The sequence below is a fragment of the Pelodiscus sinensis genome, unplaced genomic scaffold, assembly GCF_049634645.1.
Source record: "Pelodiscus sinensis isolate JC-2024 unplaced genomic scaffold, ASM4963464v1 ctg126, whole genome shotgun sequence".
NCBI lineage: Eukaryota > Metazoa > Chordata > Testudines > Trionychidae > Pelodiscus > Pelodiscus sinensis.
Window position 1 is genome coordinate 39,064 of NW_027465898.1, and position 18,252 is coordinate 57,315.

The 18,252-nt window shown below is 67.4% G+C and overlaps 1 protein-coding gene across 6 annotated transcripts in view; it reads right to left on the minus strand.

Moving 5' to 3' along the window:
- Positions 1-15,281: 15,281 nt before the first annotated feature.
- Positions 15,282-18,252, minus strand: part of LOC142824341 (cell adhesion molecule CEACAM6-like) — a 70,221-nt gene continuing 67,250 nt past the window's right edge. The window contains exons 3-8 of one of the 6 annotated variants that reach the window (XM_075916230.1): positions 17,798-18,073; positions 17,401-17,667; positions 17,087-17,197; positions 16,700-16,791; positions 16,478-16,519; positions 15,282-16,190 (exon numbers count right to left, since the gene is read on the minus strand). In XM_075916230.1, the coding sequence (XP_075772345.1) occupies positions 16,146-16,190; positions 16,478-16,519; positions 16,700-16,791; positions 17,087-17,197; positions 17,401-17,667; positions 17,798-18,073 (833 nt within the window). In that variant the 3' untranslated portion in view covers positions 15,282-16,145. The remainder of the gene's footprint in view (positions 16,191-16,477; positions 16,520-16,699; positions 16,792-17,086; positions 17,198-17,400; positions 17,668-17,797; positions 18,074-18,252) is intronic. The other 5 variants (XM_075916228.1, XM_075916225.1, XM_075916229.1 and 2 more) reach the window with 5 other exon arrangements.

Sequence of the window (18,252 nt, forward strand, 5' to 3'; positions counted from 1 at the left end):
CTCCCCCCTCGATCCCCAACCCCCACGCCCGCCCCAGGGTGCAGCCCCCCCCATTCCCTGTGAGGTCCGAACCACTAGCCAGGCCCTGTCCCCTCCCCAGGGAGACCCCGGCCTGTCTCTGGGGCTTGGCGGGGGGGGGGGGACACCAGGGGGCCAGGCCAAGGGAAGTTGCCTCAGTCAGGCAGGGCAGGAATCCCCCTTCCTGCCCCCCAAACACTCCCCTCCCGGCACGGGGGCAGGGGGTTCACACACCTCGCCCTGAGGGGCCGGACAGACGGACCCAGACAGACAGGCCTGGCCACTGCCGGTGGGGGGGAGGGGGCTTCCCGGTGTGAATCCCACAGGGAGGGGCTGACCCCCCCCCCCGGCTCTTGCAGGGGCCCGGACGCCTGGGTCCCCCACGACCCCCGGGGACTCCTGCCCACCCCCGGGGCGCAGGCTGCTGGGGAGCGTGTCTGGGTGGGTGCAGCGCCCGGACCCCTGGGCCCCCCCAGTGCGGGAGCAGGCCGGGGACAGACGCGGCTGGGGGGGGCTGCCCAGCGCCCGGACCCCTGGGCCCCCCCAGTGCGGGAGCAGGCCGGGGACAGACGCGGCTGGGGGGGGGCTCTCCAGCGCCCGGACCCCTGGGCCCCCCCAGTGCGGGAGCAGGCCGGGGACAGACGCGGCTGGGGGGGGGCTCTCCAGCGCCCGGACCCCTGGGCCCCCCCAGTGCGGGAGCAGGCCGGGGACGGACGCGGCTGGGGGGGGCTCTCCAGCGCCCGGACCCCTGGGCCCCCCCAGTGCGGGAGCAGGCCGGGGACGGACGTGGCTGGGGGGGGCTGCCCAGCGCCCGGTCCCCTGGGTCCCCGGCAGGGCCAGCGTGGAACAGGCGTCACCAGGGGACTCTGCCCCGCGAACGGCCTTGGGCGGCTTCCTCATCGCGGGGACCTGCCCCGCCCGGCTGTGAGGGGGAGGGGCAGGCGGCGCCAGGGGAGCCACGAACCCGGAGATTTGGGGGGGGGGCAGGTTTGGCTCCTCCATGCTGCCGCGGGGCCCCTCCCCCAGCCCCAGGCAGGAGCTGGTGCCCACAGGCCAGCGTGGGGGGGAGACGCAGGGAGATTTATGGGGGGAGAGGAAGGGGAAGTGGGGGGCTGGATGGGGGAGGGTGGATGGGGGAGGGGAAGGGCCAACCTATGTGGCAAGGGAGGGGAAGGGGAAGTGGAGGCTGGATGGGGGAGGAGAGGGTGGATGGGGGAGGGGCCGGCCTATGTGATAAGGGAGGGGAAGCAGAAGTGGGGTACTGGATGCGGGGGGCTGGATGGGGGAGGGAAAGGGGGGGCTGTGTGATAACAGCGGGGGAGGGGGAATGGGGGTGTGTCTCAGGCTGGGGGGGCTGACGGGAAAGGGGGCTGCATGAGGCTGGGAGGTGCTGTGGGGCCTGCAGGGCATGGGGGGCAGGCAGGGAGGGTATAATCCAGCTCCTGCCCCCCCCCCCGGTGCCCCCAGCAGATCCCCCCTCCCTTCCCCCTTTCCTGGAGGTGTCAGGGCAGCCACAGCCGAAGGCCAGGAAGGCAGGTTCCCGAAAATCATCCCAATTCATGGCACATCCACCCAACCCCCCCGGGCCTGTCCTGGCTGGGACGATGTCCCCTGAACCACCCCCCCCCCCCCCCCACCGCCATGCATATCATGGCCTCTTTAACATGCATGGGGTGCCCCAGCACTGACATGACACTGCTGGGGGAAGCTCACAACTCCAGGCGCGCGTACACACACACACACACACACACACACCCCCAGCCGACAGGGTAGAACCGCAGGCCAGTTCTTGCCACACCAGCAACTGCAGCTTTTCCTGTCACGTCCTCGGGGCGCTGACGGGAGGCCGGGTAGATGGGCCCTTGGTCCGCGTCTCACTTGCTCCCCACCCGCCAGCCCGGCCCGGCCAGCGCACCCCAGGGGTGACAGGCTCCCCCCCCCACTCAGCCACGCTGCCTTGGAAGCCGGCCAGGGGAGTGAGGGAGCCCAGGGCTGGGGGCAGGTGTCATGTGCATCCCTAGGGAGAACCGCGCCATCCAGTGGGGCAACCCGTTCTCGGGGATCCCCTTCCAGTGCAGCGACCCTCTTGGGGGGCCCATTCTCACCTGGGGGGGCCGCCCCTCTGCCTCTGACACGGCGCCTCTCAGGGCCTCCAGCCGCCTGCTTCTGCTGTGAGCCCCCTCGGGGGGGCCCCTCCCTCTGGACCCCGGGGCATCCCCTCCCAAGGGACTAGCCCAGCCTGTTCCCCAGCCCCGAGCGACCCCCGGCCAGCCCCACAGGAGGGTTATGGGGCTTTGAACCCAGCAACGGATCCCTCAGGTCTGTCGGCCTGGCCCCCCCCAGCCCAGCATCTCAGGCTCTGCCTGCTCTGCCCCCGTCCCATCTGACCCACGTCTGCCAGCCCAGCCCCCAGTGCCCCCAGCAACAGCCCCCCCCCCCGCCAGTGTCTGCAGGTAACAGCAGCAAGATGTGACTGCACCAGCCAGTAGAACGGGGGGTTATTGCTGCTCATGACAGCCCGGCCCGGGTTCCATTGGCCACCGGAGTGAGGGGCCGGCAGCCTCAGACCCCTGGGGCAGGGGACACAGGCCCCGATCCCCCAGTGCCCGATTAATCCCTTCTCTGCACGTTTGCCCAGCCAAGACCGGCCCTTCTCCAACCCCCGACACCCCTCCCCCCAGGCAGCCCCCCCGCGGCCTGTGTCTGGACCCCTTCTCAGGGGTGTGTCTGGACCCCGCGGCCTGGGTCTGGACCCCTTCTCAGGGGTGTGCCTGGACCCCGCGGCCTGGGTCTGAACCCCTTCTCAGGGGTGTGTCTGGACCCCACGGCCTGTGTCTGAACCCCTTCTCAGGGGTGTGTCTGGACCCCGCGGCCTGTGTCTGGACCCCTTCTCAGGGGTGTGTCTGGACCCCACGGCCTGTGTCTGAACCCCTTCTCAGGGGTGTGTCTGGACCCCGCGGCCTGGGTCTGAACCCCTTCTCAGGGGTGTGTCTGGACCCCACGGCCTGTGTCTGAACCCCTTCTCAGGGGTGTGTCTGGACCCCACGGCCTGTGTCTGAACCCCTTCTCAGGGGTGTGTCTGGACCCCACGGCCTGTGTCTGAACCCCTTCTCAGGGGTGTGTCTGGAACCCACGGCCTGTGTCTGAACCCCTTCTCAGGGGTGAGTCTGGACCCCACGGCCTGGGTCTGAACCCCTTCTCAGGGGTGTGTCTGGACCCCGCGGCCTGGGTCTGAACCCCTTCTCAGGGGTGTGTCTGGACCCCACGGCCTGTGTCTGAACCCCTTCTCAGGGGTGTGTCTGGAACCCACGGCCTGTGTCTGAACCCCTTCTCAGGGGTGTGTCTGGAACCCGCGGCCTGTGTCTGAACCCCTTCTCAGGGGTGTGTCTGGACCCCGCGGCCTGGGTCTGAACCCCTTCTCAGGGGTGTGTCTGGACCCCGCGGCCTGGGTCTGAACCCCTTCTCAGGGGTGTGTCTGGACCCCGCGGCCTGGGTCTGAACCCCTTCTCAGGGGTGTGTCTGGACCCCGCGGCCTGTGTCTGGACCCCTTCTCAGGGGTGTGTCTGGACCCCGCGGCCTGGGTCTGAACCCCTTCTCAGGGGTGTGTCTGGACCCCACGGCCTGTGTCTGGACCCCTTCTCAGGGGTGTGTCTGGACCCCGCGGCCTGTGTCTGGACCCCTTCTCAGGGGTGTGTCTGGACCCCACGGCCTGTGTCTGAACCCCTTCTCAGGGGTGTGTCTGGACCCCACGGCCTGTGTCTGAACCCCTTCTCAGGGGTGTGTCTGGACCCCACGGCCTGTGTCTGGACCCCTTCTCAGGGGTGTGTCTGGACCCCACGGCCTGTGTCTGAACCCCCTCTCAGGGGTGTGTCTGGACCCCACGGCCTGTGTCTGGACCCCTTCTCAGGGGTGTGTCTGGACCCCACGGCCTGTGTCTGGACCCCTTCTCAGGGGTGTGTCTGGACCCCGCAGCCTGGGTCTGAACCCCTTCTCAGGGGTGTGGCTGGACCCCACGGCCTGTGTCTGGACCCCTTCTCAGGGGTGAGTCTGGACCCCACGGCCTGTGTCTGAACCCCTTCTCAGGGGTGTGTCTGGACCCCGCGGCCTGTGTCTGGACCCCTTCTCAGGGGTGTGTCTGGACCCCACGGCCTGGGTCTGAACCCCTTCTCAGGGGTGTGTCTGGACCCCACGGCCTGTGTCTGAACCCCTTCTCAGGGGTGTGTCTGGACCCCACGGCCTGTGTCTGAACCCCTTCTCAGGGGTGTGTCTGGACCCCACGGCCTGTGTCTGGACCCCTTCTCAGGGGTGTGTCTGGACCCCGCGGCCTGGGTCTGGACCCCTTCTCAGGGGTGTGTCTGGACCCCACGGCCTGTGTCTGGACCCCTTCTCAGGGGTGTGTCTGGACCCCACGGCCTGTGTCTGAACCCCTTCTCAGGGGTGTGTCTGGACCCCTTCTCAGGGGTGTGTCTGGACCCCGCGGCCTGTGTCTGAACCCCTTCTCAGGGGTGTGTCTGGACCCCATGGCCTGTGTCTGAACCCCTTCTCTGGGGTGTGTCTGGACCCCACGGCCTGTGTCTGGACCCCTTCTCAGGGGTGTGTCTGGACCCCATGGCCTGTGTCTGAACCCCTTCTCAGGGGTGTGTCTGGACCCCACGGCCTGTGTCTGGACCCCTTCTCAGGGGTGTGTCTGGACCCCACGGCTCCATCGACGGAGCCCCGGTCAGTAGTTTACTGCACAGTCAATGAAGCCGGGATTTAAATAATCCCCCCTGCATTCAAATAAACACAGCCCCGCACTGCGCCGACAATCAGCTGATCCGGCCCACGGGGCAGTCTAGACGCAGCGTGGTGACAAGGGAAGCCTTTGCCGACCGCGCCTGTAAGCCGCCCCCCCTCCCCCCCCGCTCCCGCCTGGCAGTGCTTAGACAGGGGCCAGCAGGGGTCACCCACAGCCCCACAGCGACCAGGGAAGGCCCAACAGACAGGGCCCAGGGCCACAAAAGTAGACAGCCCCCCCCAGTGTCCATCCCCCCCCGAGTGTCCAGCCCCCCCGAGTGTGCAGCCCCTCCCCGAGTATCCAGCCCCCCCCGAGTGTCCAGCCCCCCCCGAGTGTCCAGCCCCCCCCCACTATGTCACAGCTGCTCAGCTTGCACTAACACCCCCTGCAGAGACCCTCCTCTCCGCCTGGCCCTGCCAGTGTCCTGGCCTGTGGGTCCGGAGCAGGGCCCCTCTGGGGGGACACGTGGTGCAATGCGGCTCGACGGGTTCCCGTGAGCTCTGTGTACTCTGCGTGGCTGCTAGTCCCTGTGGGTGGTTCCGCCCTGTGTGTGCACGGCGCTGAGTACAGGCGTGTCCCTCGCGTGCGACCAGCGAGCCGTGCAGTGTGTATCATGCGGAGTCGCTGCCCTGGGGCGAGAGCCGGGTCACTGCTGGGCCGATTTTATTCCTGGCGTCTCCCGAGGCTCCGTGCCTGTGTCCAGGGCCGGCCAGGCGGAGGCGCCGCCCGTGTATATGGGTTAGGAGCCAGGGACTGCAGCCGGGGAGGGGGGGGACCCCCGACTACAGAACATCCCCGCTGGGGACCAGGATCTCCTTCCATGTTAAAACCAGCAGGCGCCCAGGCCCCCGTGAGTGGGACCTGCTCCCGAGAACCGGGGAGGAAAGGGGGGGGTCACCCCAGTAACATCCGGGCACTGAGTGCCCCCCCCCCGCATGGAGCCCCCAAACCCCCAAAACTCCCCTCTTCCTCAGTCAGGCTGGGAGTGAGGGGCACCGGCAGGGGTGGGGCTAGGGGCTGTGGGGTGGGGAGCGGGGGGGGGGCTCCGGCAGGGGTGGGGCTAGGGGCTGTGGGGTGAGGTGTGGGGAGGGGGCACTGGCAGGGGTGGGGCTAGGGGCTGTGGGGTGAGGTGTGGGGAGGGGGCACCGGCAGGGGTGAGGCTAGGGGCTGTGGGGTGGGGAGTGGGGGGGGCACCGGCAGGGGTGGGGCTAGGGGCTGTGGGGTGGGGAGCGGGGGGGGGCACCGGCAGGGGTGGGGCTGGGGCTGTGGGGTGGGGAGCGGGGGGGGCACCGGCAGGGGTGGGGCTAGGGGCTGTGGGGTGGGGAGCGGGGGGGGGCACTGGCAGGGGTGGCGCTAGGGGCTGTGGGGTGGGGAGCGGGGGGGGCACTGGCAGGGGTGGGGCTAGGGGCTGTGGGGTGGGGAGCGGGGGGGGAGGACTCCCCCATGGGGCTCAGTCCTGAGTAAAACCGTCCCTCCTGGGGCTGTGGCTCCCCCTGGTGGCTGCCCAGCCACGTTCAGCCCCCGATCCCTTCCCGGCCTGGGGGTCCTGGCCCCAGGGAGCGCGGGGGCTCTCGGCGCTTGTGGGGGTGACGCAGTGGGGTGTTGTGCTCTGCTGTAGCCCTGTCTTCACTCTGCTTGCTGCATTGTGGGTGTGTGCCTCAGTTTCCCCGGGCACTGCAGCACTACCTGCAATGGGCGGGGGGAGGAGGCGGGTGTGACTCACTGGGGAGGGAGGTTTGGGCTCCCAGGTCCTGAGGCCCAGGTGACAGCACAGAGGGCCTGGGGCGGGGGAAGGGGCGGCGGAGCTGCACCAGGCCAGGGGCAGGGTCAGTCTGGGCGGGGCTAGGAGGAGTGGGGAGGGGGAAGGGTCCCGTCCCCCCCCCCGAGAGGAACGAGGCCGCCGGCCCTGGGCCCTGCACTGACGTCGATCCCGCCGGCTGGGGGGGCAGGGCCGAGGACTCCCCCCACTCCGAGATAGTAGCCTTGGGGGCAAGCCCCTCCCCTCCCTGCCGGCCCCTCCTGCCTCTGCCACCCGCCCTGGGCCCACCCCAAGCCAGGGCTGGTTCCAGCAAGTGGAGACCAGGCAGGAAACTTCACTGGGCTGGCCCAGCAATGGGGGGGGGCTGTGAAGGAGCGTGAGAACTCGTGGTGTCTCCCCGCAAAGGGGAAGTGGCTGCCGTGGGGGGGGAGGGGGGGGAGGGTCCCCAGCCTCCTGCAGCCCCAGGTCACGTCTTTAAGTGCAATCCAGGATCCACGTGGAACCCAAACACCCTGGCCCCGCCTCCTTCCCCGAGGCCCCGCCCCTCCCCTCCCTTCGCTTCTATGAAGGAGGGGGAGGGGCTCAGGCAGGGCGCGCAGCTGGATCCGGTTTGTGTCTCCCGCCGGCTCCGTCCGGTCAAACCCTGAAATAGCGGGAGGGGGGGGGTTAGATTGGAGCAGGCTCTTGGACGCTGAGGATGTCTGCCTCGGGGTGGGGGGAGTGCACTGGGATGGGGGTACTGGGGGGGCCTGGCTCAGGGGGAGGGGGTGCACTGGGATGGTGGTGCTGGGGGACCTGGCTCAGGGGGAGGGGGCTACACTGGGATGGGGGATGCTGGGGGGCCTGGCTCAGGGGGAGGGAGGTGCACTGGGATGGGGGATGCTGGGGGGCCTGGCTCACTGGGAGAGAGGGTGCACTGGGATGGAGGGCTCTGGGGGGGCCTGGCTCAGAGGGAGGGGGTGCACTGGGATGGGGGATGCTGGGGGGCCTGGCTCAGGGGAAGGGGAGTGCACTGGGATGGGAGTGCTGGGGGGGCCTGGCTCAGGAGGAGAAGGGTGCACTGGGATGTGGGTGCTGGGGGGGGCCTGGCTCAGTGGGAGGGGGGGTGCACTGAGATGGGGGTGCTGGGGGGCCTGGCTCAGGGGGAGGGGGCTGCACTGGGACGGGGGATGTTGGGGGGCCTGGCTCAGGGGGAGGGAGGTGCACTGGGATGGGGGTGCTGTGGGGCCTGGCTCAGGGGGAGGGGGGTGCACTGGGATGGGGGATGCTGGGGGGCCTGGCTCACTGGGAGAGAGGGTGCACTGGGATGGAGGGCGCTGGGGGGGCCTGGCTCAGAGGGAGGGGGTGCACTGGGATGGGGGATGCTGGGGGGCCTGGCTCAGGGGGAGGTGGGTGCACTGGGATGGGGGATGCTGGGGGGCCTAGCTCAGGGGAAGGGGAGTGCACTGGGATGGGGGATGCTGGGGGGCCTAGCTCAGGGGAAGGGGGGTGCACTGGGATGGGGGATGCTGGGGGGACCTGGCTCAGGGGGAGGGGAGTGCACTGGGATGGGAGTGCTGGGGGGGCCTGGCTCAGGGGGAGAAGGGTGCACTGGGATGGGGGTGCTGGGGGGGCCTGGCTCAGTGGGAGGGGGGGTGCACTGAGATGGGGGTGCTGGGGGGCCTGGCTCAGGGGAGGGGGGTGCACTGGGATGGGAGGTGCTGGGGAGCCTGGCACAGGGGAAGGGGGGTGCACTGGACTGGGGCTGCTGTGGGGCCTGGCTCGGGGAGGGGGGTACACTGAGATGGGGGTGATGGGGAGCGTGGTTCAGAGGGAGGGTGTGCACTGGGATGGGGGTGCTGGGGGTCCTGGCTCAGGGGAAGGGGGGGTGCACTGGGATGGGGGGTGCTGGGGGGCCTGGCTCAGCGGGAGGGGGGTGCACTGGGGTGGGAGTGCTGGGGGCCCTGGCTCAGGGAGGGGGTTGAACTAGTATGGGGGGGCGCTGGGGGGTTTGGCTCACGGGAGGGGGTACACTGGGATGGGGAACCTGGGGGGCCTGGCTCAGTGGGAGAGGGGGTGCACAGGGATGGGAGTGCTGGGGGTGCCTGGCTCAGGGGGAGGGGGGTGCACTGGGATGGGGGATTCTGGGGGGGCCTGGCTCAGTGGGAGAGGGGGTGCACTGGGATGGGACTGCTGGGGGGCCTGGCTCAGAGCGAGGGTGGTGCACTGGGATGGGAGTGCTGGGGGGGTCTGGCTCAGTGGGAGTGGTGGTGCACTGGAATGGAGGGGTGCTGGGGGGCCTTGCTCAGGGGGAGGGGGTGCACTGGGATGGGGGGGTGCTGGGGGGCCTGGCTTAGGAGGAGCAGAGGTGCACTAGGATGGGGGTGCTGGGTGTGACGTAGTGGGGGTACTTGCTGGGCTGTGGTGACCCCTGCTGTCTGGAGCAAGACCCAGGAGGGAAAACCTCATTATGCAAAGGTGACTCTAAACCTGTTGAACCAGCCAACCCCCCATGGGGAGAAACAAAGAGAGGTGGATGCTGCCCTGGCTGGGGGCAGGGCTTGGAGAGGGGGAGTTAGTTCCTGGCTGGAAAGCAGGGGAGAAGGAGCTGGGGAGGGGGGCTGGGACTCCCCTATCTGAAAGGGGGCACTGAGGCCTCTTAGCCCCCAGTTCCTGTAACCAGATTACATCTGTGCTGTATCCTGGAGGGGCAATCAATAACCTCCATTCTACTGGCTGGTGGAGTCTGTTTGTGCCATTTCGGGGGTGCAGGAGATGGGAAAATCCCGACGCGCCGTCACACTGGTGTCAGGGGTGGGATGCACTGCACCCTGTGGATGGAGCTTCCAGCGGCAAGCGACAAGGCGCAGTAGAAGCAAGAGCCCTGGAGCCAGGCGTGCTGGAGACAGAGCGAAGCGGTTCCTGGGAATCGTGGGGCGCTGCAGCACTAGACTGGTGAGTCTGCACCGAGGGGCCCAGCGGGCAGATGGCCTACGCCCGACTCTTGAAGGCAGAGCTGGTGGGGCTGTGCAGAGAGAGGGGCTTGCCTGTGCGGAAAGCAACCAAGGCCCAGCTGATTGCCGGGCTGGAAGAGAATGACCAGCCACAGGGCCAGGATCTTGTCCCCAGGGGAAGCAGCCAGACCCCCCCTGAGAGTGTGTCAGGCTCAGAGAGGGGGAGGAGCGCTGGAACCCAACGGAGAGATGAGACAGCTTCCCCCGGGAGGCCTGCAAGCCGTAGCCCATCTAGGGCAGGGGCCAGCCCAGCGGAGCTGCAGCGGCTGGAGATCCAGCTGCAGATGAAGGAATTGGAAGTACAGGACCGAGAGAAGGACCGCCAGGACCGAGAGAAGGACCGCCAGGACCGAGAGAAGGAGCGCCAGGACCGAGAGAGGCAGCGACAGCATGAGCTGGCCATGGCAGAGCGGAGAACCGGTGGGGCATCGGCTGCGCCGAGTGCGGATGGGCCCCAGGGTCCCGGGGCTGCCAGGCGCTTGGAGAGGCTCGTGGTGGCCCAATTGAAGGACGTGGGTGACATAGACGGGTTCCTCAGTGCCTTTGAGAGGGCCTGTGGACTGCAATGGGTCCCCCCAGCTGACTGGCTGCAGGAGCTCATCCCTGCACTGAACCAGGAGGCGGCCGGAGTGCTCAGTCAGCTGGAGGACCTACAGCCAGGGGATTACAGCCGAGTCAAGGAGGCCCTGCTGCACAAGTTCGGGCTGACCCCCGAGATGTACAGGAAGAGGTTCCGGGGGGTACAGAAAGGGCCACGGGAGACCTATGTGGGCCTGGCCTCCCACCTGTCACAATACGGCCGCAAGTGGGTGTCTGGAGTCGGAGCCCAGACTGCAGAGGAGCTGCTCAAGCTGGTCCTGATGGAGCAGTTCTATGAAGCGTGCCCACCCAAACTGAGACTGTGGCTCATGGACCGGAGACCAGAGAACCCCCAGGAGGCCGGAAAACTGGCGGATGAGTTCATGGAGAGCCGGTCCGGGTGTGAACGGGAGTCCCGGAGAGAGAGGGAATCGCGCCAAGACTGGTTCTCGGCTGAACAACGGAGAGAGACACCTCCGAGGCGAGCCCCAGGGACCAGGACCAGTCATCGATACCCCAGAGAACCAGCCAGGGCCCGGGCAGAGCCGACCCGAATGGGCCCACAGAACCTAACTTGCCATCGCTGTGGGCAACGAGGCTACAAGAGGGCTCAATGCACCAGGCGCAAGAACAGGTCCCATGACCTGGGACGTTCCAGGGTTAACTGGCTGGGGCGGGAGGAAGGGCAGGCTGCCCCAGAGGCAGGGGCTGGCAGGCAAACCTCAGCCCATAGTGGGGAGAAGGATGCTCAGTGCCCCTCCCCTGGGAGGTCTGACCCTCGGGAGGCGGATTTCTCCGTGCACCGGATGGGGGCAGGGAGGCCCTTGTGGACTGACTGCCTCGTACCCCTGGATGTGGATGGCAGGAAGGTGACGGGTTTCTGGGACACGGGGGCGGAGGTGACGCTGGCCCGGCCCGACATAGTGACCCCAGACCGTATGCTACCCGACACTCAGCTGACACTGAGGGGCATAGGCGGCACCCCCTTTGAGGTACCCGTAGCCAGGGTGCATCTGAAATGGGAGGCCAAGGAGGGCCCCAAGGAAGTGGGGGTGCACCCGCACTTGCCCACGGAGATGCTGATGGGGGGGTGACCTAGAGGGGTGGCCAGACGGACCCCACAGGACGCTGGTCACCACCCGTAGCCAGAGCAAGCGAGGGGCTTGCGGCCCGGAACTCGAGGAGGTTCCCCAACAGGGGGCCCAGGGCCCCGTCCCAGCAGACCTAGAGTTGGACCTAGGCAGTGGGGGGAACCACGGCCCTGTCCCAGCCCCAGCCGCTGAATTCCAGGCGGAGGTGCGAGCGGATCCCTCCCTGCAGGCCCTGAGGGACCGGGCTGACCTGGGTGCCGCTCAACCCCTAGGAGGAGATTGCCAGGAGAAGTTCCGGTGGGAGAGGGGATTTCTGTACCGGGAATGGCTTTCCCCCGGGACGGTAGGCAAGTGGGGGCTCCAGTGGCAGCTGGTGGTTCCCCAAAGGTATCGCCGCAAGCTGCTACACCTGGCCCATGACATCCCGTTCTCGGGACACCAGGGGATCCGGCGCACGCGGCCGAGGCTGCTCCAAAACTTCTACTGGCCGGGGATGTTTGCAGCTGTCCAGCGGTACTGCCGGTCCTGCGACTCCTGCCAACGAGTGGGGAAGGCCCAAGACAGGAGAAAAGCTGCATTGAGACCCCTGCCCATCATAGAGGAGCCTTTCCAGAAGGTGGCGATGGATATTGTGGGGCCCTTCAGCAGAGCGACCCGGACAGGGAAGAAATACATCCTGGTGGTGGTGGACTTCGCCACCCGCTACCCCGAGGCCGTGGCCCTGCCCTCTATTGAGGCAGACATGGTGGCAGATGCCCTGCTGACCATTTTCAGCAGGGTGGGGTTTCCCCAGGAGGTTCTCACGGACCAGGGATCCAACTTCATGTCGGCCCTGCTCCGGTGCTTGTGGGAGAAGAGTGGGGTGCAACACACCTGGGCCTCGGCGTATCACCCCCAGACCAACGGGTTGGTGGAGAGGTTCAACGGGACTCTGAAGCAGATGCTACGGACCTTTATGCACAAACACCCGCAGGACTGGGACAAGTACCTACCCCACCTGCTGTTTGCGTACAGGGAAGTGCCCCAGGAGTCCACGGGGTTATCGCCGTTCGAGCTGTTATATGGGAGGCGAGTGAGGGGCCCCCTGGACTTATTGAAAGACGAGTGGGAGGGGAAGGTCTCCCCGGAGGGTGAGCCGGTCGTGGAATACGTCCTGACGTTCCGGGAAAGACTTGCCGAGCTCATGGGCCTGGCCAGAGAGAACCTGAGCAGGGCCCAGAGGAAGCAGAAGGTCTGGTACGACCGCAATGCACGGGCCCACGCCTACGCTACCGGGGACCAGGTGATGGTCCTGATCCCCGTGCGGAAGAACAAGCTGCAAGCCGCCTGGGACGGCCCCTTCAAGGTGGTTAAGCAGCTGAATGAGGTGAACTACGTGGTGGAGCTGACGGGCCGGACGCGCGGCCAGCGGGTGTATCATGTTAACATGATGAAGCCGTACTGGGACAGGGAGAACTTGGTGCTGGCCGTGTGTAAGCCCTGGGAGGAGCAGGGGGAGGATCCCCTGGTGGGCCTGTTCCCTGGGACCGGAGAGGACTCTTCGCTGGAGTCAATTTCCCTCTCGGACCAGCTCACCCCGGCCCAGCAGGCCGAGATCCGGGAGGTGCTGCGCTCCCACCAGCAGCTGTTCTCCAACAAGCCGGGTCTCACCAACCTGGCTGTCCACCGGGTGCAGACGGGCACTCACCCCCCGGTGCGCTGCTCCCCATTCACGGTCACAGGGAAAACAGCCCAGGACCTGGAGAGAGAGGTCCAGGACATGTTGGCCCTGGGCGTGATCCAGCCATCCTCCAGCCCCTGGGCCTCTCCCGTGGTGCTGGTTCCCAAGAAGGACGGGTCGATCCGGTTCTGCGTGGACTACCGGAAGCTCAATGCCATCACGGTGTCTGACGCCTACCCAATGCCAAGGCCCGACGAGCTCCTGGACAAGCTGGGGGGAGCTCGCTATCTCACCACCCTGGACCTCACCAACGGCTACTGGCAGGTGCTGCTAGACCCGGAGGCCAGACTGAAATCAGCTTTCATCACGCCACTGGGGCTCTGAGTTCCTGGTCCTGCCCTTTGGCCTCAAAGGGGTGCCGGCCACCTTCCAGCGCCTGGTGGACCAGCTGCTGCGGGGAATGGAGAACTGTGCCCTAGCGTACATCGATGACATCTGCGTCTTCAGCCAGTCCTGGGAGGACCACGTGGCCCAGGTCAGCCAGGTACTGGATCGGCTGAGGGAGGCTGGGCTGACTGTAAATGCTGGGAAGTGCAAGGTTGGAATGGCCGAAGTGTCCTACCTGGGCCATAAGGTGGGGAGCGGCTGCTTGAAGCCAGAGCCGGCCAAAGTGGAGGCCATCCGGGACTGGCCTGTGCCCCAGCCCAAGAAGCAGGTCCAGGCTTTCATTGGGATGGCGGGGTACTACCGGAGGTTTGTGCCCAACTTCAGCTCCATCGCTGCCCCGATCACGGAGCTGTGCAGGAAGGGGAGGCCCGACAGGGTGGTCTGGACGGAGCAGTGCCAGGGGCTCTCTGTGCACTGAAGGGAGCCCTGGCCAAGGCCCCAGTGTTGGTAAACCCAGACTTCGACAAGCCCTTTATCGTGTTTACGGACGCCTCGGACACTGGGCTGGGGGCGGTGCTGATGCAGGCGGACGAGAAAGGGGAACGTCACCCCATCGTGTACCTGAGCAGGAAGCTGCTGCCCCGGGAGCGGAGCTACGCGACCGTAGAGAGGGACGCCTGGCCATGGTGTGGGCCCTGCAAAAGCTGCAGCCGTACCTGTTTGGCCGGCGTTTCACGGTGTTCACCGACCACTGCCCCCGACCTGGATGCACCAGATGAAAGGGACGAACGCCAAGCTGCTGCGGTGGAGCCTGCTCCTGCAGGACTACGACATGGAAGTGATCCACGTCAAGGGGAGCGCCAACATCATCGCCGACGCGCTGTCCCGTAGCGAGGGGCCCGAACTTCCCCAGGTCACGAGCGGAGTGACCCTGCTCAGTTCGCTCTCGGAGGGGGGAGAACTGTGACGTAGTGGGGGGACTTGCTGGGCTGTGGTGACCCCTGCTGTCTGGAGCAAGACCCAGGAGGGAAAACCTCGCTAGGCAGAGGTAAGGACAAACTTGTTGAACCAGCCACCCCCCATGGGGAGAAACAAAGGGAGGTGGATGCTGCCCTGGCTGGGGGCAGGGCTTGGAGAGGTAGAGTTAGTTCCTGGCTGGAAGGCAGGGAAGAAGGAGCTGGGGGGGGGGGCTGGGACTCCCCTATCTCAAGGGGGCCATTGAGGCCTCTTAGCCCCCAGTTCCTGTAACCAGATTACATCTGTGCTGTATCCTGGAGGGGCAGTAAACAGCCTCCATTCTACTGGCTGGTGGAGTCTGTTCATGCCATTTCGGGGGTGCAGGAGATGGGAAAATCCCGACGTGCCATCACACTGGGTGACCTGGCTCAGGGGGAGGGGGGTGCACTGGGATGGAGGGTGCTGGGGGGTCTGGCTCAGTGGGAGAGGGGGTGCGCAGGGACGGGAGTGCTGGGGGGGCCTGGCTCAGTGGGAGGAGGGTGCGCATGGGGATGGGGGATGCTGGGGGAGCCTGGCTCAGTGGGAGAGGGGGTGCACGGGGATGGGGGATGCTGGGGGGGCCTGGCTCAGGGGGAGAGGGGGTGCACTGGGATGGGAGTGCTGGGGGAGCCTGGCTCAGTGGGAGATGGGGTGCGCAGGGATGGGAGTGCTGGGGGGGCCTGGCTCAGGGGGAGGAGGGTGCGCAGGGATGGGGGTGCTGGGTGACCTGGCTCACGGGGAAGGGGGGGCTGCACTGGGATGGGGGTGCTAGGGGGCCTGGCTCAGAGGGAGAGGGGGTGCACTGGGATGGGAGTGCTGGGGGAGCCTGGCTCAGTGGGAGATGGGGTGCGCAGGTATGGGAGTGCTAGGGGGCCTGGCTCAGAGGGAGAGGGGGTGCACTGGGATGGGGGTGCTGGGTGACCTGGCTCAGGGGAAGGGGGGTGCACTGGGATGGGGGTGCTGGCGGGCCTTGCTCAGGGGGAGGGCTGGGTGGAGTCCCAAACTGGACAAATTGGTGCAACTTTTGCTTAACTTTAGCTCCACCCCCCCTTTTATTTTGTTTAACAACACTGGTGGGGGGGGGTCACACAAATTTGTTTAGCATTTCAGGGGGTTGCGGCATCACAAGGTTTGAGAACCCCTGGGCTCAGAGATTTCCAGTGTGGGAGGGGCTCTGAGCTGAGCCTGGGGCAGGGGATTGGGGTGCCAGGGGCAGGCTCTGGGGGGTCTGGGTGCAGGAGGACGCAGGCCTAGGGCTCAGTCTCGACCCCTCCACCCAGCCCCAGCATGCCCGGGCGTGACGAGACAGCCGGCTGTTTGTTGCCCGGAGCAGGAGGCGCTGGAGTGAACAGGGCGATGGGGAACCTGGAGACTAAACTGGGGAGACGCTGCCCTGAGCCCGACATCCCGAAGCCGCCCCGGCTGCCCCTGTAGGTCCAGCCCCCGCCTGTCAACCCCTCCCCCACTCCTGGCTGGCCCCACCCCCAAGCTGTGGGTCCAGCCCCCAGCCTCGGTCCCCATCCCCCCCAATGGTCCCTGCTCCCGGCTGGAGACAACCCCCTGGCAGCAGCTCCCCTTGGGGCAGGGTCTGTGAGCGACAGAGCCAGGGGCCCGTGCGCCCCTCGGTGCCCAGCCCCCGCCCGGCTTCCCTCAGCTCCCGCCGGAAACCCAGGAAATCCCGGCCACTGCGCATCTCTGGTTTCTCTGGATGTTTCACTGGACAGAGGCCCCCAAACCGAACTGTCGGGTTGAATCCCGGACACCTGGAACCCTCCCCCCGGAGCAGGGGGGATTAGCCCAGCCCCCGCCGCCTGGCCTAGGGAATAGGCCCCAGAGTCGCTTTTCCCAGCATGCATCAGAGTGCCAGCAGAGAGGATTGGGGGGGTCACTTTAGCTCCTCGTACACATCCGGCTGTCGTGGCTGCAGCGTCTGGGGGCGACAGGGACGGGTCAGCCAGAGATGCCCCTGCAGAGAACCGGGGACCCCCCTGCATGGCCCAGCCCCCCACCTCTCCCCATGGGTCCCTGCAGCCCCCCCACCCAGTGCTGGCCCCCAGCCCATCCCGGCTGGTCCCTCAGGCTCCTGCTGCCCCCCCCCAGCTCTGGGGTGAGATAACCAGCCCCCTCCTCAGCCAGCGGGTTTGGGGGGCAGCTCCCCCTCCCCCCACTGGGCCCGAACCCCTGGGGCAAGGACGCAGGGCCGGGGCGAGGGCTCACCTCGTACGTGGGGCCAGGATCAGGGGGGCTCCTGGGTGGGGCCTAGAGCGGAGGGAGGGAAGAGGGGTGTTAAAACCAGACTCCAGAAATGTCCCCCCTGGCTCCAAGGGGATCTCGGCAGAGTCAGAGGGACCCGGGTTTGTGAGACCCCCAGGCAGGGGGTGCGGGTTGGGACTGAGGGCGCAGCAGAGGAGGGGGCGGGGCTGAGCCCTTGTCACTCACCGCCCCCCCGGCACAGGCTGTCGGGGGCAGGTTCTCGTACACCAGGACGGGCGCCGCTTTCGCCTGCGGGGGCTCGATCTGGCAGCGAGAGTCTGGGAAGAGCATCAGAGACGCTGGGACCAGGATCTTGGCTCCCAGCCCCGCCCAGCTCTAACCGCTAGCCCCCACCCCCCTCCCAGAGCTGGGGAGACAACCCAGGAATCCTGGTGTCCAGCCCCGCCCAGCTCTAACCGCTAGCCCCCACCCCCCTCCCAGAGCTGGGGAGACAACCCAGGAATCCTGGCTCCCAGCCCCGCCCAACTCTAACCACTAGCCCCCACCCCCCTCCCAGAACTGGGGTGAGAACCCAGGGGTCCCGGCTCTCCGGGGGTGGGGGCTGTAACTCACAGAGGAAATAGGCCGCGACTCCGGCCAGCGCCACCCCCGCCAGGGACCCGATGACGATCCCAACGATGGCCCCGGCAGAGAGACCCAAATTGGCATCCGGGGGAGGGGGATCTGGGGAGAGACGGGGGAGGGGTATTACAGCCACCGTCCCCCCCACCCTCCGCCCCACAGCACCCCCTAGTGCCCATTGGAGGAGCCCTGCCTGCCAGAGAAGAGCGCCCCCTGCTGAGCCCCAGGTACCTGCAGCCCAGGGCCCCCTAGCGCTGCGCTGCCCCATTGGGACTGCAGAGCCCAGCTCCCTCCTGGGGACTCACCCGGCCCTGGCACCCGCACGGCGACCGACGCCCAGGCAGTGAGGTTGGTGCCCGAGTTGTGAGCCTGGCACTCGTACGTGCCCTGCTGAGCGCTGGTCGTGAGGGTCAAGGTGAAGCTGCTGCCGGTCTGGCCAGTGTCGGTGCCGTTGAGAGCCCAGCGATAGCTCGGGGCTGGGACGGAGTCGGCGACACACGTGAGGGTCAGAGGGGACCCCAGGGGCAGGAGGATGGGGCCTGGTGGGTCTATCCTGGCGGAGTCTGGCCCATCTACACAGAGAGAGACGGGGCAGGAGACGGTGGCACCAGAGAGGGGTCTCTGGTGACCAAAGCCACACGCCCCACCCCAGAAGCAGCTGCATCTTGGTGGCCGGGCAGGGCCGGGGCTGAGGCTACTCACAGGTCACTGTCACGGGGCTGGGCTCGCTGCGCTTGGAGCTGACGGCGTTCCCGACCTCGCACTGGTAGGCCCCGGCGTCGCCCCGGGTGACGTTCAGCACCGTCAGGGTGCGGTTGTCGGGGGACAGCACCAGCCGCCGGCTGGGCCCAAGGGGCTCCCCGTCCCGGAGCCAGAGCCGGGTGTCGGCGCTGGGGGAGCTGTTACACGTGAGGGAGAAGGTCCTGTTCTCAGGCACCAGGGTCTGGTTGGGCGTCACCGTGGGCCTGGGCAGCATTTCTGTGCAAGGAGCAGAGAGAGCCTCAGTGGGGGGAGCAGATGGATCCAGCCAGTGCAGCTCCGTAGTGTTTCTGTGGGTGTGTGCCTCAGTTTCCCCAGGCACGGTGCACTGTATGGACAAGGAGGGGTCAGCTGAGCACGGCTCCCTGGGTGCAGCCTCTCAGCCTGAGGCGAGGGGA